Below are 26,702 nucleotides of genomic sequence, written 5' to 3' on the forward strand. Positions count from 1 at the left end.
TCTGAAAAATGCATCTGTAAATTATGCATTTTTTTCAGGACAGGGGTAATCTTTGTTAATGACCTCAACAAAAAAATAAATATGAATGAATATGATTCTGAAAAAAAAAGTGGTAACATTGTCTTACATCAATTTTAATATTTTCATTTTTCATCATGATCTGTAGTACTGTGTGAATCATGCCCTTGCTTTTGATATTTTTACAGAGCAAGGGACCAATTATAAGTGGCTCAATATAGATTTTCGAAAGTGCAGTCTTAACCTATAGGAAATTATAGGAACAGCCAATACCTCGATTTTTGGGCCAGGTTTTCGATTATGTTAAGGCACCTGAGGGTTGTACTCACAGCAGCCTCAGCTGCGTTTCATCATTTTCGAAGGCATGGCCAAACACGGAGCCCAGCTATGAAGCTAAACCACAAATCCAGTGTACACACTGTTCTTGGGATATTGGGGCCTAGCCTTAAAGAGCCATGTCTTGTACTGACAATGAGCCAATGGGCTGCTCTCAGAGTGAGGAGGGGGGGAATGACTATCGTGAAAGGTCAACTTTTGGATTTAGCATGCTATAAAGAGCAGTTAAAACAATGTTCCTTTCTTGGTGTTTGAAATTGAATTCAACCCTCAGAGCAGGGCCCTTTCCCTTACCGTTTGCTAGTGTGGACGGGGGGGGGGGTTCCTGTCAGTCAAACGGGCAATGCAAGCCAGCGATGATTGAGCTTCCACATTGTGCTCGGCTGCCACAGAGGCAAGAGGCGCGGGCAGAGAGCCCTGGCAGCACATCTCAGCGCCGCTAATTAGAAGCAACAGCCGGAGCAAACAAACAGCGGCGCATATGGCTGCCACATTCCCTCTCCTTCCGCATTGTAGCAACTTTGACATCTTACTTCTACAAAGCCGGGATGGCTATCTGTTTGCCAAGAGTGGACTTGTGTCTCAGGGGCAACTAGCACAGCTGCCTGCCAACTTTGGCCCCTGCGAATGATTGAGTCTTCGCTTTGTAGGGGTCACCCAAAAGCGTTTTCTCTCCCTTCTTTTTGGGACGGATACCTAGTGCCACAGCAAGACATTTGGTTCCAAACTTAAAGGTGCAGTGTGTAGAATTTAGTGGTATCTAGTGGTGAGGTTGCAGATCGCAACCAACTGAACACACCTCCCCAGGTGGTGCAACATAGCGGTCTTCGAGGAAGAGACTAGTCATGAAACTGGCAAAAAATGCAAAAAGGCCCTCTCTAGTGCCAGTGCTTGCTTTATCCGTGCTGGCCAACATGGCGGCCTATGTGAAGCAAACCCATTCCCTATGGAGATATACGGCTCATTCTAAGGTAACGCCAACCCAACGAGTCTTATTTTTATGGGATAATACACTGATTAAAACATACTTTTGAAAAATATTCCATTTCTGCCAAGTCTGTTCCATAAATTCTAGACACTGTACCCTTAACATCTAGTTACAGTGATCAACAATGGACTACCTTGGTCTTCAATATACAATGTGGAACAAAAGAAGATACATCACCTCCATAGCCAATATAAATTAAACCAATAAAACACTGATAGATTGAGACTTTTGATGTAATTTGACATGACATTTGACAAATATCTGAGGAGTTAATTCCAGTAAACCCAAATTCTAAAGATACACACCCATGAGATCCCCACGACAGATGCCAAATCATATTGTAACGCATGGCAATGAACCTTTGGACCTCTCTGCATTGAAAACCAACATCATCTCATTGTCATCATATCATACTGTAGGAATTGGTTAAGCGAAAATGACAAAAGAAGTCAGCTATGATAGAAATCTAGAGCTGGCAAAGGATGTCAGCGAGATGGCAGCTGACTTGCGATTGACATTGAGTGCTTTTGCTCATTGACACACTGGAGCAATAGTATGTGCACTGAAAAACTCCTGGTGGACTTGCAGCTATTTTTCTACACACAGTTTATAAATATAAAATTAAAGTTTCCATCCTTCCCGAGATGGCCTCAGCCAAAAGGTCTCTGCTGGTTTGGCAGTTGCGGCCACAGTGCGGTGAGGATTTCGAAATTCTGGGGCTATTCTAAACAGAGGAGACCGCAGCTGGAGTGGAGGCCGCAATCGGAACCAGATGTGGGATCCCACTGCAACCCCCCACCCCAACAAACAAACAAAAACAATAAAACAGCTCCAGAGAGCCCTCGGCACCCGCGCCTCTGCAACCCCTTAACTCAACCCCACTTTACACCAACTGGTGGCGGATGGGAACTGTGCCCACTTGGGGGAGGGAGGAATACCAGCAGAACGCAGGAAGTGGGGGAAACACTGCGACTGTTTGACGATGTCAAACTGCAACACTCGCTGGAGATTGGAAAACAAAAACATGTAAGGCAGTGAAAGTGAGAGGCCAGTGAAGGGGTGCAGAGAGCTCTCATGTCGTACTAATTGTAAAAAACATGTACCCGCCCACCCCCAGTCCCCATGCGTGGAGTACATCTGTACTGAATCCTACCCGCGTGGCAGGGCCCTAATTTTGTTGCTGGCTGACACGGTCAACCTCCTTAAACAGCAAAGATAAACGATCATGTTTCTGAGCGGCGGGTGGCCTTGATGTGTGACTGAGCAGATGATCTGGGGGCCTTGCAAGTCTGATTTAAAAAAAAAATGCCCCATCCCAACACACGAAAAAAATAAATAAATAACTGGCATGCCCCAGGACCAATGGCAGAACATACAAGAAAAAACTATGCTATGTCACAATAGGTTTCTTCTATTCCCTATATTTTCTGACACTTCACTGTGTCACTTCAGTCCATCTCGACAACTTTAACTTTGGTATGAATGTGCCAGTGACGGCAACGTGCCCAGTAGGAACCCTGCTACCCGAACTTAAACACCCACTCCCATCCACACAATCGCTGAAGCCACAATATTGAAGAAAACAAAAAAGAGAAGATGCAAGCAAATAATCAAAATACACCAACCTCGATCTTATCTGTCTTGGCATCTCCCCAGTAGATTTTGCGTTCTTGGTAGTCAAGCGCCAAGCCGTTGGGCCAGCCCAAGGAGGTGTTGACCATAACCACCCGCTCTGTGCCGTCCAGGTCAGCTCGCTCGATCTTCGGTACCTCTCCCCAGTCAGTCCAGTACATGTACCTGACAAAAACAATGAGTGGAAGGTAAGAGAGAAAGTAAACACAAATTACAAATTTCTGCACTGTGTAACTAGGGCTGGCCGATGATTCCAATATTGTTATTAATACTCTTGGAAATTCAGGCAAATAAAATGCTAGCTGTGGTGCTCTGTGCTCACCCTGCCACGGGGTCCAGCACGATGGCCCGTGGCTCATCCAGGTCCTCTGAGATGAGGATCTTGCGCATGGTGCCGTTGAGTCGTGTCACCTCTATGCGGTCGGTGCCTGTGTCGGTCCAGTAGAGGTTGCGAGCAATCCAGTCCACAGCGATGCCGTCCGGGTGGTTAACCTGGGAGGTGACCACCAGTTGGGCCTCGCTGCCATCCAGAAGCGAACGGCGGATGGCCTTCACCTCATCATCCGTCCAGTAGACGTGGCCGTCCACCGGGTCGTAGTCAATGGCAATTGCATGCCGGATGTCGTCCGCCTGCAAGACGATGTCCGTGAAGTCAGGCGTGTCCAGAGAGATGCGCCTAAGGTCAGTCCGCCGTGCCAGGAGGAGGACCTGGGTTGCTCCTGGGGGTGGAGGGGTAGGTTTCATGAAAAATAAAAAATACATTTATAAAAAAATATATATTTTTATTTCACATGAAAAATACATTTTTCGCGTGAAACCCCAATTTCATTATTCAGATTAAGTTCTCAAGAAAGCTGGAGAAACATGGAATGTTGACATTTCAACCCATCGGTGAGTGAGTGGCAACCATTCAAACCAATGTGTCAAAACTGGTGTTTAATTCTGCAAGCAGGTGATTCCTATTGATAATAATGAAAAATAATTGTATTGTAATATAATTACAAATATGACAACAAACTAGAACTTTACTGTGTGATTATTCTCATCTTTCAAACTGAAGTCCCTCCAATATTTCAGACTAGGCATAGGGATATATTTTTGTATGTTCTTGTGACAAGAATCCATCGTAATATGTCATCTTAATGCTAAACATTCCAGAAAGGCAATAACTGCTAATATCCATTCATAGTAAAGGATTTAACAGGTGGTTAATGCTGGCTACCCATGAGAGTAACAGCCAAAATAGAAGTCCAAATACCACCCCTAAGTCGTACGAATCAAAGCCACCAGTGTGCCAGGTCAAACCCAATGTTTGGGGAGGCGTTTGCTGAGTAACGGCACACAAAAGGTTTCTGACAAATTAGCGATTCTTGTGGCACTGTAAAAAATCCGACCTCACATTGTGGTGTGAAGTAGGCGGGGAAGGGGCGTAAGAGTGTCAGGTCACATTGGGGGGGTCCCAAAGGGGAAGAGAAAGAGAGGGGTGTAGTTGGGCCCCAACAAAAGCCAGTTTAGCCTGTCGTGTCAACGCGTTGGGCTGGCCATGACCGCAACTATAACCAGAAGGGTGACCTCTGACTGGAAGAGATTGGAGATGGGGGTGGTCAGTCAGTGGAAACATTAGAATTGGAAACAAGAAGGGAAAAAAAGCACTGACCATTGTGAAAGAGTTAAAACCAAGCACTGAAAGGGGGCTTTGTCTACAGGGGGAGCATGTGATCCCTTCAGCAACAAAAGCCCCCCACCTTTCCATCAATTGCTCCCTCTCTCCAGCTATCATCCCTCACTCTGTTGACTGGGGTAACTGGACCAAAAAATGTAAATAAAAGAGGGGCACCAGAACAGGGGGGCTTGAGTAGAGTTGCCATGACAACAACAGGTCAGCCCACGCCACCATCAGCTGTTCTGAACGCAACAGAACAGCTTGTGTGTGTGTCTGTCTGTTTGTTGGGAGGGGTTATAAAGGTAGATGGCTGCCTAACGCCTACTTGCCTGCACTCTACATTCAACACCCCCGAGCCTTGAGCTTGAGTAAGATAATGTAAGGGTCAACAGTGTACTGATTGTACCAGCAATATTGTACTAAAAATGCTTGGGTCTATCTGGTGGGCTTTGGCATAATTCCTTTAGTCAAAATGTTTTGGTATCTGGGGGAGTAGAAAGGCAGTCTTGCCTTATGCTGTTGTGCAAGATGCTCAACTCCTAACTGCGCATGGCGCAATTCATGATGTGGCTTGCATTAGAATTGGCATTAAGAGTGAACATTGGTGGTGATGAGGAGTGAACATGGAGGTGTTTGGTCTGGCTGCATTGGTTTGAGCCTCACCGTCTCGGCAGGTCTTGCGGTCTTCCAGCAGCTGGACGCCAGTAGGGCAGGTGCACTGATAATAGGGCTTCACAGGTGACAGCAGGCACAGATGGGAGCAGCCTCCGTTCTTCAGCGAGCAAGGACTGGTCACAGCTTGAGGACGGAAAAACAAAATGTTAAAAAACAAACAAACGAACAAACAAACAAATAAATAAATTTTCTTTTAATTGAAAACATGGGGGAGTCTGGGGGTTTGGAGGAGTTGAGAAAATAATTTTCTCTGTGTGTATGAGATGTAGTCCTTACCTGTGGGTTGCCTCTTGGGGCTGAACACGTGGATGTCCATGGGCGAGAAGATGTCTGAGTGCACCTTGCGGCGCTCCTCTCCTGTTTGCTTCCTGCACGAGTGGATAGAGCGAGTGTTCCAATCTGTCCAGAAGAGGGTGTCGTCGTACAGCGTCAGGGCAAATGGGTGGGGGAGGTCTCCCTTAACCACCACCTCCCTAGAACCACATCAACAACAACCACATCAAAACCAAAAAAGGTTAAGAGTTTATGCCGGAGTTTCGGCTCAGATAGTATGCCGACCAACCGTGACGACTGAGCACAGAAACGCTCATACCTCGAAGTCCCGTCCAGGTTGGAGCGGTGGATGAAGTTGTACTTGGCATCGGCCCAGTAGAGCTTCTGTTGGCTATAGTCCAGTGTCAGTCCGTTTGGCCAATAGATCTCTTTATCAATTATCATTGCTCGATTTGTCCCGTCCATGCCGGCCCGCTCGATCTTCGGGACCTCGCCCCAATCCGTCCAGTACATGTACCTGGGGGGGAGATGCAGGCTGGTGAGATGATACGTTACTGTGATGGTTTGTGCCAGGCTAAAATAGATCGAGCGTGAACTGGGTGATCTCTGGGAAATCTTCAGCAGCAGAGGGAGTTCAAAAAACACAACTTTTTTGCCAGGGGAAACAAGGATCAACACAAGTCATAGATTTAAAGTGGCACACACTTTGCATTGTACGTCTGACATACAATACGATGATGGCAGGAAGCCAGGAAATGGGCCAGGAGGAAGCAGGCCTGGCCCTGCTGGTTGTGGAGGGGCTTCTTTCTGATTGTGAAAAAACCCAGTCCTTTTCTAAAGTTAGGGGCTGAGCTAGGGGGGGTGTGAATCCATGCTCATGGTGTGGACAGGAAACCACAAAGGCAACATGCATACTGGCAGCACTGACAAAATGTATCATATTTTTTAAGCTTTAATGTGTTCTATATGTGGAATTCTGGTCAATATTCACGTTACATGTATAAAAATGGAATACTATTATAGCATCGACCGAATTGCGGTAGTATTGTGTAAAATATGGTATTCTATTTAATACCAGATTTCAATACCCAAGTAGTTTATCGCTTGGGAAGGGTCAAGGGACCGCTGTGCAGCTAGTGGTTGTTTTTGTCTTTCCCTAATTGCTTTCACAGCTGGACCACACACACACACACACACACACACACACACACACACACACACACACACACACACACACACACACACACACACACACACACACACACACACACACACACACACACACACACACACACACACACACACACACGGCGGGGGGGGTGTAGGTATGTGGTGGTGGTGGGTTTGTCGCTGCATGAAAAAAGGTTGAATTCTTTGTTTAAGTAGTGAGAAGTAGTGTTTCACAAAAAGAACATGATCATGTTTTACGAAAGAGAATGCGGTATTTAAAAAATAAGAAAGACAATATGAGTAGTCATTGTGTTGTTTCATCCACCACCAAAACACCAGACAGCATGTGAAATTTTGCTAGACGAAGCCATTATCACTCAAAGATGCATTTTCTGGTCAAATAACAAAAAATATGAAATGATAAATACTGTATGTAATTTAAGTGAACTTTGGTTGGACATGCCTTTTGCCACATTCATTTGCATATAGTGGGTCTTTAGTATTAGATATGCTAGGGGAACCGTGCACACACTAGGCCTGGGCGATCCCACAAAATTCCAATCACTGGGGTGCATCGATCGTCGATACACGATTTTAGTCGGGGGCGAGCACATGAGCACGGTGGGGTTTGCACATGCATAGAACGAAATGTCACATGGCAAAAGGGCAGGATTTCTTACTTACATGTAAAGTATTTAGACAAAAACATCCAGTTTTTACTGAATTAAGTCCCAAAGCAACCGAAAGCACCGGGGAGATGCATGCCCCGACTGTCCTGACTGACGCACAGGTTCTTTTGAAACAGTATGGAACAGAATAGTCCCTTAACTCATTTGTTTTTAAAATTGTTGTTTCATTCAAGAAGGAAACAAACGAAAAGACATACGTGTAAAATAAAAATACAGGCATGCGAGCCAGCGTGCATCGTTGTCTTGAGGAGAAACAAAACACTCTACAACTCCGCTCCAGTTCTGAGTTAAGTTTATGTTTTGTATTTTCCATATAAGTAAGAAACTAAGGAAACAAAATACATTTAAATATTTCTCTATGAGATTATATCACATATTGCTATATTATCATTACAAGATTTTGCATTTTGAGTGGCAGGTACCTGCAGGGGGGCGCTTTTTTTTTTTAGAGTGTCAATAGGTATCGAGGTAACTATTGTCTGGGCAGGATATACACTACTCACAAAAAGTTAGGGATATTCAGCTTTTGGGTGAAATTTCAGGATGAACTTAATTTGACCTTCTCTAAACTTTTGAATGCATATGTCCAACTGTTCAATGTTTCAGTACCTTTGGTACAACTTGCTGTACTCGAACAAGGAGCTGAACGGCAAAATTCACAACAGGTGTTTGATCCATGAATCGATCAATACATTTCCTGGTTCAATTAGAATTGGTATTTAAACAGTCCTCTTCATCATGCTGTTCACATTTTGACATCATGATTCCAAGACGACACCTAACAACTGATCAACAGTACCTCACCATTGCGAGGCTTCAAACAGGATGTTCTCAGAGGGAAGTGGCCACTGAGTTAAGAGTATCAAAGAGTGTCATCAGCAGGTTGCAACAGAGATACAGAGAGACTGGAAGAGTCACAGAAAGGCATAGAAGTGGACGTCCTTTGGCCACATCCCACGCTGATGAGTGCTTCATCGTGAACAGTGCCCTGTGGACCCGCATGATGAATGCCACTCAACTCCAGGCACATTTAAGGGGGGTGAGAGGCACCCAAGTGTCACGTCAGACCATTCAAAACCGTTTACATCAGTGTGGTCTGCGTGCTAGAAGACCTGCAAGGGTACCTGACCACACCACCAGGCACAGGCATCATCGTCTTGCATGGGCCAGGGAGCATTTACGCTGGACGAGGGACCAGTGGGCCTCAGTGCTGTTCTCTGATGAAAGTCGATTCACGTTGAGCAGAAATGATGGCCGCCAACGATGTTGGAGACGCCAAGGAGAGCGCTATGCATCAGCCACTGTTGTCACCAGACGAGCCTTTGGTGGTGGTGGTGTTACAGTGTGGGCAGGTGTGTCTAGTCAATACAGAACTGCCCTTCCCTTTGTGAATGGTACAGTGACAAGCCCATACTACCTGAATAACGTCAATTAATCTAGTCATTGTGCCCCTGCATGAACAACACGGGCCTAATTTCATCTTCATGGACGACAATGCTCCAGCTCATCGAGGTCGCATCATTAGGGAACGGCTGCTGGAGACTGGGGTACCTCAAATGGAGTGGCCCGCACTTTCTCCAGAGCTGAACCCCATAGAAAACCTATGGGATCAGCTGAGTCGCCGTTTAGAGGCTCGTTACTCTGTATCCCAGAACCTCAATGAAGCCTCACTTCAAGAAGAGTAGGGTGCCATGCCTCAGCAGACAATAAGTCGACTTGTGAACAGCATGAGACGTCATTGTCAAGCCGTAATTGATGCTCAAGGGCACATGACAAGTTATTGAGACATTGACATTTTTTGTTGTGGTAAACCCACCGCTGTTGTTGGCTTTTGTTTCAATAAATTGCTTGAGATGAGGAAATCACCATTGCATGCTTCTACTTAAATGCCCTACTTTCATGATATAATATCACTGTAGCGTGAACTTTGTACATTTTCCATAAATTTCACTCGAAAGCCAAATATCCCTAACTTTTTGTGAATAGTGTATTCATGAGGAACTCCCCATGAAACTCGCACCTCGGCGCAGCTGCGATCTGCGCTCAGAAGTGTCACGATAGTGGAATTTCAAACCTCGATACAATACCTTAAAAAATATCGATATTTGATACCATTTTTGATACCAAGGGGAAAACTGATAACATTGAGGGCATACAATTTTAGATTTTTATTAAAAGACAAATATAAACAGGCTATAACTTGACAACGAGGTATGACTTTCCTTTTCTTGGCTCGTAGCAGAGAACTGCAGAATGACTGTAGTAAACATTAACAATAATTAAAACATTTTTACATCAATGAAAACAATATTCTTGAGGTCGTGGACTTGTTCAAAAGCCTCTGAGATTGTCACACATTCAACAGATGAGTAAAAAGAAAACCAAATGTAAGTAATTACTATTCTTATATATGCAGACCTGCTCTACAGAGGTGAGTGAGTGAAAGATTTTCGCACCGCCCCGAAAAACAATTTTAACCGTCCCGAAGTGAAAGTAAACCGTCCAACAATCAAAATGTTGTTCTAAATGTTATCCTTTTACTTTGTTATTGTCATCTATAGTGGTTATTTGCATAAAAAACACACACAATTCAAATGATTAGGAAATAAATTGTCGTATTTCTATTTAAATATTTGCTTTGATTAAAAAAAAAATAATAATTGAAATTTGAACACACCATAACGTTAAAATATACCCTCGCCCAATTCAAATTTTTTACTGAATAGAGCTTGAACACATCATAATGTAACTCAATGCAACCTCGAACAGCAAGAGAAAAGACGCTCAGTTGTAGTCAGCCCCTGTATTAGAAAAAAATACACATTTTCTATCCTCACCGGGACGCAGTTAGTCAGGGAGCCCTGGACAACACACTTAACAACAGTGTACTGGGCCAGCTTGTTTAATGCTTCAGTGATGTTGAAAAGGGAGCCATCACCAACCTCTCGAAATTCTTGATATAGGTCGGCGTGTCGGTCTTTCAGGTGCTTTGCAAAGTTGGTTGTGCTAGCACCTTCAGCTAGCACTGCTCTGTAGCATCGCTTGCATATGTGACCGACCGCATACTTCAGGGTCATTTGGTTGCTTTTGACTTTTTTTTCCCCTGCATCATTTGAAAGTGGAGAATCAGGACTTCCAAACAAGGTGTCACTTGTGCTAATCAAGCCATGATATTTAAGCGATGACTTGTTAATGACAAGGGTGTGGCAAACTGTGATTCTGAGATAATCACCTCCCAATGTTTCCCCACGCTTGGCTTCATTCAGCCAGCTCCCAGAATGCAAATGAGGTTGCCGGACAAACAAAGCCCCATGGCTACTTAACATAGTGCTGAATGGGCCAATCATGAACAGCGTTGAACAGCGTCAACAACACAACTATTTTTGTTTTTAAAAAAGCTTTTATTTAACAGTAAGAATATACATGTTTTATAAAAGTGGAATTATTTTGGCGTTTAAAAGTACGGACAACACAACAAAACGGACTTCATCAGGTCATCAAGTTCTTCCGTTCTAACAACAACGGGCATATCGCTGGTCTTCTCCGGTGGTTCTTGAACATATTCCGTTTCATCGTCACATTCAGGTTGAAATCCGCTGTTTGAAATGTTCTCCAAGTCTGGGATAATATCAGATTCAGCGACGCTGCCGGAGAACTGATTATCATCGCGGAAAATGAAGTCCAGTACGTGCTGCTAACGCTTAAACTGACATGGATCTATCGCACTGGTCAGATTAAGGTCCGCGATATGATTTAGATCTTCTTCCACCCGCTTCTCCTCATCCATAACAACACAGGGACATGAAAGTTTTCACAGACAAGTGAAACCGGATCCTTGTCTTGTTTACTGAAGTGAAGTCAGTAATTCTTACTCGATGATACACATTGGTACACGCTCCCTCCACAACGATGTCTCCGCATGTGTGTAAAAGTAGGACGATTTAAAGGTTGAATTCTATCAAAATTCTATGTAATCTAATGGGAAATTTTAACTCCATGGTTTATCATTTTCCTACTATTTATAAATCAAACTCCGTTTTGAAAATACGTAAATAAAAAAAACACAAAGGAACACAAATCTGGAAAAATCGAATTTTCCCTCAAGAAAAGGTTTTTTCAACTTATTTGGCTGCTCCTGGCGATTTTAGAAATGCACAAGATGGCGGGTTTTGCTGCGGTGGGTCACATATGGGCTTGCTTGTGTCTTTCGCCTTTCCTTCTTCATTGGCCTAAAATGCAAAGTACTTCCAAACAGCACTCCTGCTATTTTCCTTGTCAACCAAGACCAATCGCAGAGGCTCTGCACTTGCCATCTTTAATTAGCAAACAGTGTACCACAAACCGGAGCGAATGAGACGAGTGACGAGAAGAAGACAGCACTGTGAGTGAGTGAGAGGAGGCGGGGCTAATGTGGGCACTTGCTGACGGAGAGAAGAGAGAACGGGAAAGTACAGCTGGTATCAATACTGTGGATAATGAGTATTGAAACGGTTTCAAATATTCAGAATCGATATGTATTAAAAAACTGTCTATATTTTTAACAGGCCTCGCGCACAGTGGCTACGCTGTGCTGCTCTGTTTGCCCAGAGCGGCAAAATGCGTAGAACAAGGGCTGGGGGTCCATGTGCCTTTCTTTGAGCACCTGTGGGGGAAAGAATGCAACAACAAAAAACAATACATGGTGTCCGCATGACAGTGGCTGCAGAGAGACAAGCAGAAAGTAGCCATGTGGAAAACATTTTCCAGTATTGTTTTCAACATATTCAATGCTGTTCGTCAAAGCAAATATTCACAAAATACTAGGTGTGTCATGATTCGATTTTCGATTTAAACATATGTATTTCTTTTCAGCACTGACAAGCTATGCCATTGTTAGGCCTCTTTCACACATAGTTCCCAGTAAACAACAGATCATCTTTCCGATACGGCTAATGAGTTTCACTTTTCACAAATGCAGCTTCATTCAGGAAAATGTCCATCTTGCACCTTTTCACAAATGCTATGATAATGCCAGATAATGCCAGTGACGGGTGGAGAAGTAGGGCAGGCAGCTCATTCACTTATGTGCACAACAAGGATGTATGTGGAAGTGGGAAGCAAATTAAAATAAATATGCATTTGAAATAAATCCTGATATAAATAAACAAGCCAATAAATATATAAATAAATGTAAATATAAATATATAAATGACTAAATATGGGCCCGTGCCTCAGCCCCCACAAACTTGCCGGCTGAGGCACGTTTGTTTCATTCCAATTTGTTGGATCTCTTTCATTGTGCCGCAGGATTTCGTGAGACCCTCGGCATCTTTTGTGAAGTTGCTATTTTCAAGCACGCAAAGGGAGAAAACAAAACTCCTGCAGCGCACACCACGGGTCCGCGCCGGTGGTGCAGGTGCAGAGTCACCGCCACAGACACTCGCACACACGCTCCCTCTCCCATTTGGAAAACTGTACCATTTTTTTTTTTATTTTAACGTTTTAAATAGCCTATTTTGGAAAACAGTGAAGTTTTAAAAATGTTTTGAATAGGCCATTACAAAATAAATAAATAAATTAAAAAAAAAGGTTTTCACCACTGTTGACACGGAGAACATGGAGACAATGGGTCGTTTGGTCGACACATTTTAAGATCCCTAGTTCGTTCATGTGTTTAAACAGCATAAATAGACGGTGAAAAAAAAGACCGTAATAAGATTTTTTCCAGAGGACAGCACCATTAAAGGAAAGTGAGGGGAAGAGCAAGAAATTAAATTTAAGAACTAGGCTGTCCTTGCACTGCGTTAGCAGGTGAGACAAGAGGGACCAAAAGCCAGGGTCAAAACCACAGAGCTGAAGGACCCAACGTCGCTGAAAGCACGAGAGTCACGGAGAAAGAAGGTCCTCTGGTGGAGGCTAAGCCCCCACATGAGCACGAAGACCCAGTCCTCACCACCTCACACAGAACAGAGCCAAACGCAGAGACCAAGAAACCAGCCAAAAGGAGCAAGCTCAATTGGCCGAAGTCAAACGAAGCAGAGGCATGGCGCACATTGGATACAGACCTGATCAAGACCCTAGAGGGATCGTTGCATGGAGGGGCTGAGTCTAAGCTTAACCTGATTGGGGACATCGTATACCAGACCTGCAAAGACAGGTTTGGCGAAATTGTCCCCAAACAGAAGACCGCCCTGAGAGAGAAGGGAAGGAGGGAAAAGGAAATCCTCCAGCTGGTGCAAAGGCTCCGGCAACCCCACAAGAACTGGAGGAAGGCAACCCACGCAGAGAAAGAGGGTCTGAAAGCAAGCAGGCAAGTCGTGAAGAAGGCAAGGTCCTCTTCAGAACCATGCCCCAATGGAGTCCCCTACAAGCTCTACAAGAACTGCCCCAAGGTACTAGAGCTGCTATGGTACCTAATGAGAACTGCCTGGAAAAAGCAACTAATTCCATCGGAGTGGCAAAGAGCGGTAGCAGTCTTCATTCCCAAGGAAACAAACTCAAGAGATATTGGCCAATTCCGAAACATCGCCCTGCTGAATGTAGAAGGAAAGATCTTCTCAGTACTAGCCCGAAGGATGACCAACTACCTGCTAGAAAACGGCTATATCGACACCAACTGCCAGAAGGCAGGAGTCCCAGGTTTCCCAGGATGTGTAGAGCACTCCACGATGATCTGGGACCAGATCCCGAAGGCCAAGCGGGAGAAGATCGACCTGCATGTCATCTGGCTCGACCTTGCTAACGCGTATGGATCAGTCCCACATCAGCTGATCAACTACGCCATGGAATTCTTCCACATGCCCACTTGCATCAAGAACTTGGTAGCACAGTACTTCAGCGATCTGCAGATGTGCTTTTCCCTCCAGGATTTCACCATCAAAGTAGGAATCGCAATGGGGTGTGCCATTTCTCCAATACTGTTTATAGCAGCCTTTGAGATAATCCTCATCGGAGCAAGACAAATGGTTGGAGGGACCAAACTACCAACTGGTCAGAGGCTACCCTCACTGAGGAGCTACGTGGATGACGTCACCAGCCTCCTTCAGACAGCAGCATGCACATCGAGACTGCTGAGAAGGATGGATGAGTTGATGTCGTGGGCAAGAATGAAGATCAAGCCCTCCAAATCTCGTAGCCTGTCACTCAGAAGAGGAGTCAGAAATGACAGCACCATCTTTGTCGTTGGAGGAGAAAAAATCCCACTCCTATCTGAGCAACCCATTAAAAGCCTGGGGAGGCAGTACACTGCAGAGCTGTCTGATAAACAGATGGGGAAAGCAGTCATGAGACAGCTCTCTGACGGCCTCACAAGGATCGACCAAAGCCAACTTCCTGGGAGGTATAAGGTCTAGTGCTACCAGTTCATACTCTACAGCAGGGTAATGTGGCCCCTGAGAATGAGTGAGATCCCCTCATCGACTGCAAGTAAGATGGATGGAAAAGCCAATTCATTCATCCGAAAGTGGTTGGGGCTGCCACGGTGCCTATCTGAAACCGGTCTCTTCGGGAAGGACACACTTCAGCTGCCACTGCAGTCCATAAGTTTGGGCTACAAGCAGGAGAAGACCAGACTGGTTCTCGAGCTAAGGGAGTCCACAGACCAGTCGGAAAGGAACGCAAATGCCAAGGTTCCAACGGCAGTAAGTGGAATGCCCAAACCGAGGTTGACCAAGCTGTCGGTCGGCTGCAACACCGGGAAATAGTGGGCAGAGTCCAGACAGGAAGAGCAGGGCTAGGATGGGGAGAGGCGCCACGCTTCTGGTCCAAGGTCAACCGTAAGGAGAGGAAGGAGATGGTGGTGGCAGAGGTGACGAGGATGGAGGAGGATCGCTACAAGATCAAGGCTGTGTCACAGGGCCGACAAGGAAGCTGGACAACCTGGGAGGGAGTTGTTAACCGGAACATCAGTTGGTCAGACCTGTGGAAGATCCCACAGGCAAGACTCCGCTTCCTCATTCGCTCAACCTATGACATGCTTCTCTGTCCTAGGAACCTTCACCAGTGGTTTGGGAAAGAAGAATGCTGCTCACTCTGCAATGCCCCCAACGCAAGCCTCCTATCCTATCCTATCCTATCAGGCTGCAAGATCGCGCTTTCACAGGGGCGCTACAGATGGCGCCATGACCAGGTCCTGAGAAAGCTAGCCGAAGTGCTGGCGGTGTATCGACAGGGTAACAAAGAACCACCATCAGCAGAGGACCACACCAGCTTTGTCTCAGAAGGAGGGGTAAGGAGAAACACCAGGCCAACAGAAAAACCAAGGCCCTTCTCCCCCGACCAGGAGTGGAACATGAGGGTTGACCTCGACAGGCAGCTCCGGTTCCCCACAGAGATCACAACCACATCTCTCCGACCAGACATAGTTGTGCGGTCAACCAAGGCAAGATCTGTGCACCTCATCGAGCTCACAGTACCACTGGAGGAGGGGATTGAGGCGGCCTCTGAACGGAAGAAGGCCAAGTATCAGAGCTGGCTGTTGAGTGCCGGGAGGCTGGCTGGAAGGCTACCATCTATCCAGTGGAGGTCGGATGCCGAGGGTTTTTGAGGTTGTCAACCACACGCCTCTTAAGGGATGCAGGAATGACCGGAGGGAGGCTAAAGAGGGCAACAAAGGACCTGTCAGAGGAGGCTGAGAAAGGGAGCTTTTGGCACTGGCTGAGGAGGAAGGATAGGTGTTGGGGAAAGAACACCTAACCCCAGACAACAGCCGCAGGGGAGAACAACTATCAGCTGCAGGGGGTGACAGGGAAACGTCCATGTCATTGCTCTGCCACCAGCAGTTCCAGAATTAAAGGAGCGAAACGTTGGTGAATGGTGGTTTCTGGCTGATGACCCTGCAGCTGACCCATGGGCACCGGAGGAGGTGTGACAGGCAGCAATGCCCAGCAGGTGATAACATCTTCCTGTGCATTTACTGTCTATCTCTAAGCACTCTGCACCAAACAAAAGTTATTTCGTTTTTAGAAATTTGAATGTGGAAAAAAACATATTGTACCTTTAATTCACATTTTTACAATTTCCACTGGAGTAGATTTTGATGGAGGGACATACGCCAAGTAAATATTTGCCAAAGATCTTGTTAGAGACAGGTGAACCCCTCCACAAAGATTCTGGGCCAAGAACAAAGAAAAGAAAACAAAAAAAAAACAACTTGGAATGAGTAGCAAAATGCCATGCGGTTTAAGAGATGGCATCACTCCCCCCACAAGGCCTGCATTGTATTTGCTACCTGAAGCATTAATCAGTCAAGTTGAACCAGGTCCAGCACAGCTTTCCCCAGTGGATTTGGACAATGGTTTCTCTTCTACGTCTCCCAGGCTAATGCCACACAGACAGTGTGCACTAACCATGCGTATTCTTCTTCAGAAGTTACACACAAACGCTCTAATTCCTGAACACCAGCTGGCTTCACATCCTGTCACCACAAGACGGACCCCAGCAGATAAGAGGATGAGGACAAGCACCAGCGACCGGCGTGGGCAGTCGACTTGTAGCAATTGATTTGTCGCAGGCTCCGGACCCGAGCGCTACCAACTTCCTGTCAAGCTGCATGCTAGCAGCCCCAACTTGTCCTGCGGGGGAAGACCGAGCAGGGGGAACCATGCGCCAACCCTCACACACAAACCGAAAGGACTTTGTCAGTCTATCACAAATTATTTTTTATGATATTACATTAAACAAAGGGGGCAACCCGGACCACCATTCTCCATCTTCCATCACCAGCCTCCCTATTCTCCTAGTGTGTGAATTTATGCAAAGGCAGGTGTGAAACTGCTCTTGTGCAGGTAAGGTTAGGTTGTAGGTGGTGACCTTGCAGACTGGGATCAAACCAGTTGTTACACATACAAGCTAATAAGGAAAGAAGAAAGACGGGGGTCCCCGTCACCGAGAAATCGAGAACCTAGGCATGCAGATAGACTGGTATTGGGAAACGTTCTCCAGTAGGGCTGAACGACTTGGGAAAATAATGTAATTGCGATTTGTTAGACCAATATTGCGATTTTGTTTGAGATATTTTCAAGTGCCTTATCTTCTGTATTATTGACTAAACACGGGCAATAAATCATTCTATGACCAACACAAAAATGGATAGTCAACATATAAACTGCTCTTTCCTGTACGCGAGGCCTACGTCTTATAAGGTAAACCTTTATTAGTTTTTTACATTACATTTAGCAGACACTTTTATCCAAAGCGACTTACAATTATTCCAACACCGACGGACGCAGCCATCAGGAGAAATTAGGGGTTAAGTGTCTTGCTCAAGGACACTACAGCATGCTAGCAGGAGGAGCCTGGGATCAAACCAGCAACCTTTAGATTACTAGACAATATATATATAACAAAAACCCACCAACAAAAGAAACTAGAGTACTAAGTGTATTGCACATATCTTGACACATTGCACATGGGATGGCACTTTTTCTTTTTAAATATGATATAAAAATTGCACTTGGATTTTTTCCACAGTTGTGTGTGTGTGTGTGTGTGTGTGTGTGTGTGTGTGTGTGTGTGTGTGTGTGGGGGGGGGGGTCTACTGGCACTGTTGGTTATACATTCTGACAGCTGCAGGAAGGAAGGACCTGCAAAAGCGCTCCTTCCCTTGCCATCAGTGTCTCATGCATGGGGTGGGATTCGTTCTCCATCATAGAGGGCAGCTTAGCCATCATCCTCCTTTCTCCCACCACCTGCACTGGGTCCAGGGGGCCCCCCAGGACAAAGCCGGCCTTCTTAATGGGGATGGTAGCTCAGGCAGTAGAGCTGGTGGTCTAGTGATCTAAAGGTTGCTGGTTCGATCCCAGGCTCCTCCTGCTAGCATGCTGTAGTGTCCTTGAGCAAGACACTTAACCCCTAATTGCTCCTGATGGCCGTCACTGTATGAACAATTGTGAGTCGCTTTGGATAAAAGCGTCTGCTAAATGTAAATTAATCAGTTTATCAAGTCTCTTCCTGTCAGCTGTGGTGAGGCTGTTGCCCCAGCAGACCACTCCATAAAAGATGGCTGATGCCACCACGGTGTTGAAGGAGGTCCTCAGGAGAGCCCCCTGCACTCCAAAGGACCTCTTCTGACAGATAGTCTGCTCTGACCCTTCTTATAAAGTGCATGTATGTGATTAGTCCAGTCTAGATTATTGTTCAGGTTAATACCCAGGTACTTGTGACTTAAGATGAATTGATGCATGAATTTATATGAATAACATATCTTTATTTAACTATTGAATTGCAAAAAGAAAAACCTTCAATCACAGCAGAATATTGACTCATTGATTTAACCTCAAGCCTCTTGTTCAAATCTGAAAATGAACAATCAAAAAATATGCAGTGTTTCAGCAGAAAAAAATAAATAAATAAAAAACAGACTCATTATTGTGGAAGTGGCTCTGTTCGGACTCTACAGGTGTTCCGAGCTCTGCCCGCAGCACACACCGCACACAGTGCACCGTGTCCTGGGATGGAGCACCGGGGACGGAGCACCGGGTCTCAATGGAGGGCAGCACGGTTTCATTCCATTAGGAGACGTAAAAAAAAAATAATAATACACTGTTGTGGCGCGCTAATCGCAGGCATCCCATCGCTGCCGGGTGCATTGTCGGTGCCGTCGGGGAGGGAGACAGGTGCATACAATGCGCCCCTGACACTCCCTCTCTGCGCTATACGGCAGCCTATCTCGCCTAGCCGGCCCTGGACAGCTCTATTGATTAGATTGTGTAATAAAATAATAATATATATTTTAATCGCAGGCTTTGCGATTTTAAAACTGCTTTCTGTTACATTGCGATGTCAGTTAGAATTCCATTAATCGTTCAGTCCTATTCTCCAGTTCCAAGAAATGTTTGTCTTTATTTTGACTTGCTCCCTATTTCGACACTGAGGCTCCCGGTCTCAAATAGTTCTGAATTAAAATTAAGCTGAGGTGCACCATATTGGAGAAGATTGACCGACGTGCAGCTTTAGCAGCAAATATCCTGCACCTGGGCTCCAGACTGGGACCATTTAGTCGTATTTTGCGATAGTTTTTGGAGACAGTGCTACTAAATCTTATAACTAGGAGCAAGCACAAGCGGGACTTTCAAATATGCCAACCTTTTTTTTTTTTAATCATCATCGTATATCAGGGGAAAAAATTGGAGGGAGCGAGCGACAATTGGTTTGTGAGTGAGTGAGAGAGAGAGTGAGTGAGCGCGCTGAGGCTCTCGCAGTGTCCACAATATCAACATTGACCGCCACATATTGATTTTCTACTTTTTATTTGATCTAAAATGTAGGTAAAATCTGATTTCATTGTAGAGTTGCCTGGTACCACTATGGCACCTGTTCCTATACAATCAATATCTACCGGACCGAATCACAACGTAGATTTCGGTGCCTCATTTCGGTGTCATGCCCGAGCAGCCGATTGAAATATCCACCCCTCCGGTGCCCCCAAACTGCCACACGTGCCTTCACTAAACATGATAGTTTGGAGCACGCCGCTTGAAGTCCTCTGTATGACGCACCGCTGCTTTCCTTTCCTGTACAACTTGAGCCAAACAGAAGCGGCGCTCATCAATGTCACATTATGGTCGCTTTGCCAATCAGATAAAAGAGGCGGGTCATAAAAGTTTTGACTACTGAAAACGTCCGGTTCATACAAATTGTTAGTTATTTGTTAACACGTAACATGTGAAAGCAAATGAAAAGTAATTAAGGACAAATGGCTTTAGTTCATAAAAAAAAAATCTCTAAAACAGCCCTGATCAATGATTTTTTTCGAAATTACTCAATGATTTTTTCTGTTAAAGCACTACTTCACTTTGTCACATTTTCCTTTGAAATAAAACAGAGCATTGCTATTTGTGTTATTTGCCTATTTATTACCAACGCATTTGACAGTAATCCAGTTAAATGTTGATTACAGTGGCGCTCCTAAATTTTGTGCTGGTGCTTCGAAAATTTTCAGGAGGGAGCACCAGTACTACTAGTGGAAAAAGTTAGTCTTGAACCCTGTGAACCTGGGAGCCATTTCACTTTTACACCAACATTGTGGTGATTGCACTCCAGTGTGTAAGATGCTATACCACCCTAGTCTGGAATACTAATTGCTTGGGGAAAATAATGAAAAAAAGGATTTTACAGAAGACAGCTGGCGATGCAACAATGGGCCTTTGTGAATTGCATACAAGCAATGCATCCAAACTAACAACGAAGGAGAGGGAAAAATAAAAATAATCAACACAAAATGTATGCAAGCAATTTGCGATTGTGCCTAAATGAAAGTGCCCGCTTCAAATAGCCATCATGCTAATCAGATGGATGTGTTCAGATGTCCTCAGAGCTGTGTCCGCGTATTTTACACACACACACACACACACACACACACACACACACACACACACACACACACACACACACACACACACACACACACACACACACACACACACACACACACACACACACACACACACACACACACACACACACGCTACTTCGTACAATGTTGTAATTACAACTGTTCACCTATGGCCCCTGATTCACTGGCTGACGCTAAGCTAGGCGTCATGGCCTGCTACTGGGCTTTTAGCATGTCTTGAGGCGCATGCTGTGTGTGATCAGAGTAGCAGCCCCCCATACCTTGGTACATTGTGATGACACTGGTGGGGCAAGAAAACTCAATAGACTTTTACAAGGAGTTTGGGTCTAAACACGAATCTTGGAGAAGGAGAACGTTGACAATACGTAAATTTGTAAATAACTTGTGATGTTTTCTGTGGATCAAACCCAAAGTGTCCCCATGAATAGATACACAAGAGACTTAAAAGTAGAGAAAGAGGGGGGGATCCCCCTCCAATTTCAATAAAGCTAATGAATACATTACATCCCTTTTATCTGAGTCCTAGCAGATTTATATTATAATCTATGCCTCTCTTTGGTGCCTGGAGTGAAAGAAAGGGGGGCAGCCCAAAGAACATGGGTGAAAACGTTAAAGTTGTCAGCCATCAGGGTCTCTACCATAAGTCATGTTATATTATACAGTTACATCACATTTTAACACAAATCTAAAATATGTATAGAGAGCTCAGAAATGAATAAGAATTAACTATGATTATATTATCATATACTGTTGAACATTTGAAAAGACAACTAACATCTCAACATAAACAGAGAAGGTTCAAGAAATTTCCACGCTGACTTAAGTTTATAAAAAATTATGGATTTTCTGAGGGGACTGGTGTGAGGGTGAGTGCTTCCCATACATTGATTTATTTGTGCTGCCCACCACAATATCAACATTGACCGCCACATAATGATTTAATTATTTTTTACTATTTAAAATGTACTATTTTTTTTTACTATTTAATATCTAAAATCATAATTCAATGTGAGCTGCGTGCAGTGGGAAGGCAGCTCTCAGCCCCTCCCTGCAGCACTCCCTCTCACACATAAACACAACGGACCCATCTGTGAATATTAGGGCTGAACGATTAATCACATTCAAACCGACATCGCAATTTAAGAATGAGATAATAAAAAAAATAATAAAAAAAAAGGGTTATGTTACACATTCTAACCAATAGGACTGTCATGGGTCAGCTCTACCTGTAGGCGAGATAGGTGGCTGCCTAGCATGCCATCCAAAAGGTGGGAGCGGAGAGGAAGCGATTAGGGCGCAATTTGTACACTTGTCTCCCTCCCCTACGGTACCTAAGATGCGCGCGCCAGTGATAGGGAATCTGCGATCGGCGAGTGTGATTTTATTTTACAAAACCTTACGGAACCAAACGAGTGTGTATTGAACGAAACCGTGCGCACTTTCTCCGTGACTCTTACCACACCCCCCACCGTAGCGATTGCTTTAACCACACCTACACCCTGCCCCCAAGTGAAACCCGGTGCTCCGGCCCGGACCATGGAGCGCTGTGAGGGGCGTGTGCTACTGGCAGAGCCCGAAACACCTGTACAGTCTGGACAGAGCCTCTTCCAGAACACTGCGCCTGTATTTTTTATTTTTTTTTTTACTTTATTTTAATTTAATGAGCTTTAAAGATGTCTCCGATCATACCTGGATGTATGCGTGCAACATTTTCATAAAAAAATTATAAATATCTGCAGAAACACTGCATATATTTTTAATGTTAACTTTCAGATTTAAAGAGTTACAAGGCTTGAAGTTAAATCAATCAATTCAAAATCAATTCTACAATGATTTAAGTTATGTTATTCATATCAATTCATGCATCAATTCCTCTCATTTCATCATAACGGGTAGGCCTGGCCTACAGGAAAGAGCAGTTTATATGTTGATAGTATCCAATATTGTGTTGGTCATACCATAGAATGATTTATTGCTTGTGTTTAGTGAATAATACAGAAGATGAAAAAACTGCATACTTTAGTATGCAGTTTTTTCACGCAATATTGGTTTTGAAAAAAAAATTAAAAAGGCAATTTGATTATTTTACCAAATTGTTCAGCCCAAGTCAAAAGCCCCTCCTCTCTGTGCACACTCTGATTGATTTAAACCCGATACCACTCCCTATGGCATTGGTTCATATACGATCAGTATATGAACTGTGTAACTTTTTATTTATTAATTGTTTTAATTGTGTAGCTGTTTACTTAGCAAAATAAATAACTGGGCCGGGCCAGCTTGGCTCTTCCTTATAGTCAACATAGCCAGCCGCCATCCTGAGGCGGCTGGCTCCTAGCTCAGGAGGTAGAGCTGGTCATCTAGTAATCTGAAGGTTGCTGGTTCGATCCCAGGCTCCTCCTGCTAGCATGCTGTAGTGTCCTTGAGCAAGACACTTAACCCCTAATTGCTCCTGATGGCTGCGTCCGTCGGTGTTTGAATAATTGTAAGTCGCTTTGGATAAAAGCGTCTGCTAAATGTAATGTAATGTAATGATCCCTAAAAGTAGATGATCCCTTAAAAAAAAAATAAAAACGTAAAAGGTCATTCCAATCGGATCTCTGGATGAATTTGAAGACCTCTAATGAGATTGACGTGCAGTTGCTTGATTATATTTCTTCTTTTTACAATGTCAATAGGAAAATCTATCGTTTTTGTAGATCTATAGTTTTTTCTATCCGTATAATTGATTATTTGCAAGCACCCACCGATTATTTGACCATGAAAAATATACATTTTGCACATCCCATATACAGTGGGGCAAAAAAGTATTTAGTCAGCCACCAATTGTGCAAGTTCTCCCACTTAAAAAGATGAGAGAGGCCTGTAATTTTCATCATAGGTACACTTAGACTATGAGAGACAGAATGGGGGAAAGAATCCAGGAAATCACATTGTAGGATTTTTAATGAATTAATTGGTAAATTCCTCAGTAAAATAAGTATTTGGTCACCTACAAACAAGCAAGATTTCTGGCTTTCACAGACCTGTAACTTTTTCTTTAAGAGGCTCCTCTGTCCTCCACTCGTTACCTGTATTAATGGCACCTGTTTGAACTTGTTATCAGTATAAAAGACACCTGTCCACAACCTCAAACAGTCACACTCCAAACTCCACTATGGCCAAGACCAAAGAGCTGTCAAAGGACACCAGAAACAAAATTGTAGACCTGCACCAGGCTGGGAAGACTGCATCCGCAATAGGTAAGCAGCTTGTTGTGAACAAATCAACTGTGGGAGCAATTATTAGAAAATGGAAGACATACAAGACCACTGATAATCTCCCTCAATCTGGGGCTCCACGCAAGATCTCACCCCGTGGGGTCAAAATGATCACAAGAAGGGTGAGCAAACATCCCAGAGCCACACGGGGGGACCTAGTGAATGACTTGCAGAGAGCTGGGACCAAAGTAACAAAAGCTACCATCAGTAACACACTACGCCGCCAGGGACTCAAATCCTGCAGTGCCAGACGTGTCCCCCTGCTAAGCCAGTACATGTCCAGGCCCGTCTGAAGTTTGCTAGAGAGCATTTGGATGATCCAGAAGAGGATTGGGAGAATGTCATATGGTCAGATGAAACCAAAATAGAACTTTTTGGTAAAAACTCAACTGGTTGTGTTTGGAGGAGAAAGAAAGCTGAGTTGCATCCAAAGAACACCATACCTACTGTGAAGCATGGGGGTGGAAACATCATGCTTTGGGGCTGTTTTTCTGCAAAGGGACCAGGACGACTGATCAGTGTAAAGGAAAGAATGAATGGGGCCATGTATCGTGAGATTTTGAGTGAAAACCTCCTCCCATCAGCAAGGGCATTGAAGATGAAACGTGGCTGGGTCTTTCAGCATGACAATGATCCCAAACACACCGCCCGGCAACAAAGGTAAGAAGCATTTCAAGGTCCTGGAGTGGCCTAGCCAGTCTCCAGATCTCAACCCCATAGAAAATCTTTGGAGGGAGTTGAAAGTCTGTGTTGCCCAGCGACAGCCCCAAAACATCACTGCTCTAGAGGAGATCTGCATGGAGGAATGGGCCAAAATACCAGCAACAGTGTGTGAAAACCTTGTGAAGACTTACAGAAAACATTTGTCCTCTGTCATTGCAAACAAACGGTATATAACAAAGTATTGAAATTAACTTTTGTTATTGCAAATCCAAATATCCAAATACTTATTTTCCACCACAATTTACAAATAAATTCTTTAAAAATCAGACTGTGATTTTCTGGATTTTTTTTTTCCTCATTTTGTCTCTCATAGTTGAGGTATACCTATGATGAAAATAACAGGACTCTCATCTTTTTAAGTGGGAGAACTTGCACAATTGGTGGCTGACTAAAGTTTTTTGCAACACTGTACAGTATCAGACAATACTTTGGACACAACTACTCATTCAAGGGTTTTTCTTTATTTTTACTATTTTCTACATTGTAGAATAACAGTATAGACATCAGAACTATGAAATAACACATGGAATTTTGTAGTAACCAAAAAAAGTGTTAAAAAAATATATTTGCTCTCCATAGTCCTGACATTATCTTAAGCAGCTCCCAAGCATCACAAATTTTCTTAAGGAAAGCAAAACACGAAATTAGGTAAGGTACACATACTTTGCCTATTTTCTTATTATGCTCAGTCCAGACTACATGACTTTAGCCTGATTTTCCACTCGCTGACAGGTTTTTGGAGATCGCCGAGCAAAGGAAAAATCATACCGACTGCTCACTGATGGCTCACAGACTCCGGTGAGCTATCAAGCAGGTTTAATATCTGGTCGTGTCCAGCTGGACTCGGGAGTGATGCAACAGGCTACAGCCAATGAGAGTAGATACAAAGTGATGGGGAGGGGAGGAGTCAAGAAGGAGAGACGGAAGTTCACGGATCAGCAGCCAGAAACACTCAACATACCTATTTTGCCTTTGTTCTCTAGGTTTTTAATATAGTTATATAAATTCAGCTTATAATCCTGCCCCACGCATGGTAATTTCTCCGTGTCACTTCTCGTGTGTGCAAACCACAAGACTGCAAGATTCCTAATCACAGGACAAAGTTGTGAAGTGTGAACTGTACAGCGATCTGATGACTTTGAAAGTCGTGTTGTAGGCATTAGGTGTGGCCTTTTGTATTGTGTCAAATAAAAAGCAGGGCTCAAGACTAACGGCATCCTGTAGGCCTGTCACGATAACTACTAAATCGACTTATCGTACAATATTTGAACATGACCTTGATCATATTTCTCACCATGATAATTGTCCATTGTGTTTACATGCATGTTTGTTCACATAAGAATGTCACCAACGTTTTAGCCAACATGACGCACGAATAAACAGCAGGGTTTTCCCTACCATTATAAGACGGGTGCAGCGCCCAAGCGGTTTTCCATCAGCACCAGGAGCGACGCTGCTACTCCAAATATCAATGTGACAAAACCTAAACAGTACCTCACTGACAGAAGAATCCTCTGAAATCACAATCTCCTCCTTATCTTTTGGGAGTTTTCACAGTGATCGCGATCATAGCACCTGGCTGCCTGCAATGTCCTTTTTTGCCTTGACATTAGTCAAGGCAGCAATAATAATAATTAGTAATCATTTTCAGTTTGTGAGTCCAAGATCAACTCGCTCATCCACTCTTTTGCCAGAGTGCCTACAGACAGCAGGGTTTTCCCTACTAGGGATGCAACTGTAGAGGGCATGTTATTGAACCGTTGGGTACGCCGACTACGGTTCAATGTGCACACGTGAACCGCGGTATTTTAGGAAACATTGGACGCGTTGGTTCAGTGTACGTGCTGCATCCTATTGAATCCACTGTTGCAGCACAGCTGGCCACGTCAGTGTTGCGGGATCCGCTCAGCATTTCTCTATTTTTGCACAAGAGGCCTATTTACTA

At 44.3% G+C, this 26,702-nt stretch overlaps 1 protein-coding gene across 6 annotated transcripts in view; it reads right to left on the minus strand.

The window, feature by feature from the left end:
* Window positions 1-26,702, minus strand: part of lrp6 (low density lipoprotein receptor-related protein 6) — a 71,349-nt gene that overhangs the window by 34,800 nt on the left and 9,847 nt on the right. For 5 of the 6 annotated variants that reach the window (XM_080022748.1, XM_080022747.1, XM_080022746.1 and 2 more), the window contains exons 3-7: window positions 5,905-6,102; window positions 5,589-5,785; window positions 5,301-5,435; window positions 3,297-3,693; window positions 2,968-3,139 (exon numbers count right to left, since the gene is read on the minus strand). In XM_080022748.1, coding sequence (XP_079878874.1) covers window positions 2,968-3,139; window positions 3,297-3,693; window positions 5,301-5,435; window positions 5,589-5,785; window positions 5,905-6,102 — 1,099 coding nt within the window. The remainder of the gene's footprint in view (window positions 1-2,967; window positions 3,140-3,296; window positions 3,694-5,300; window positions 5,436-5,588; window positions 5,786-5,904; window positions 6,103-26,702) is intronic. The other variant, XM_080022745.1, reaches the window with a different exon arrangement.

The sequence above is a fragment of the Zeus faber genome, assembly GCF_960531495.2.
Source record: "Zeus faber genome assembly, chromosome: 21".
Lineage (NCBI taxonomy): Eukaryota > Metazoa > Chordata > Actinopteri > Zeiformes > Zeidae > Zeus > Zeus faber.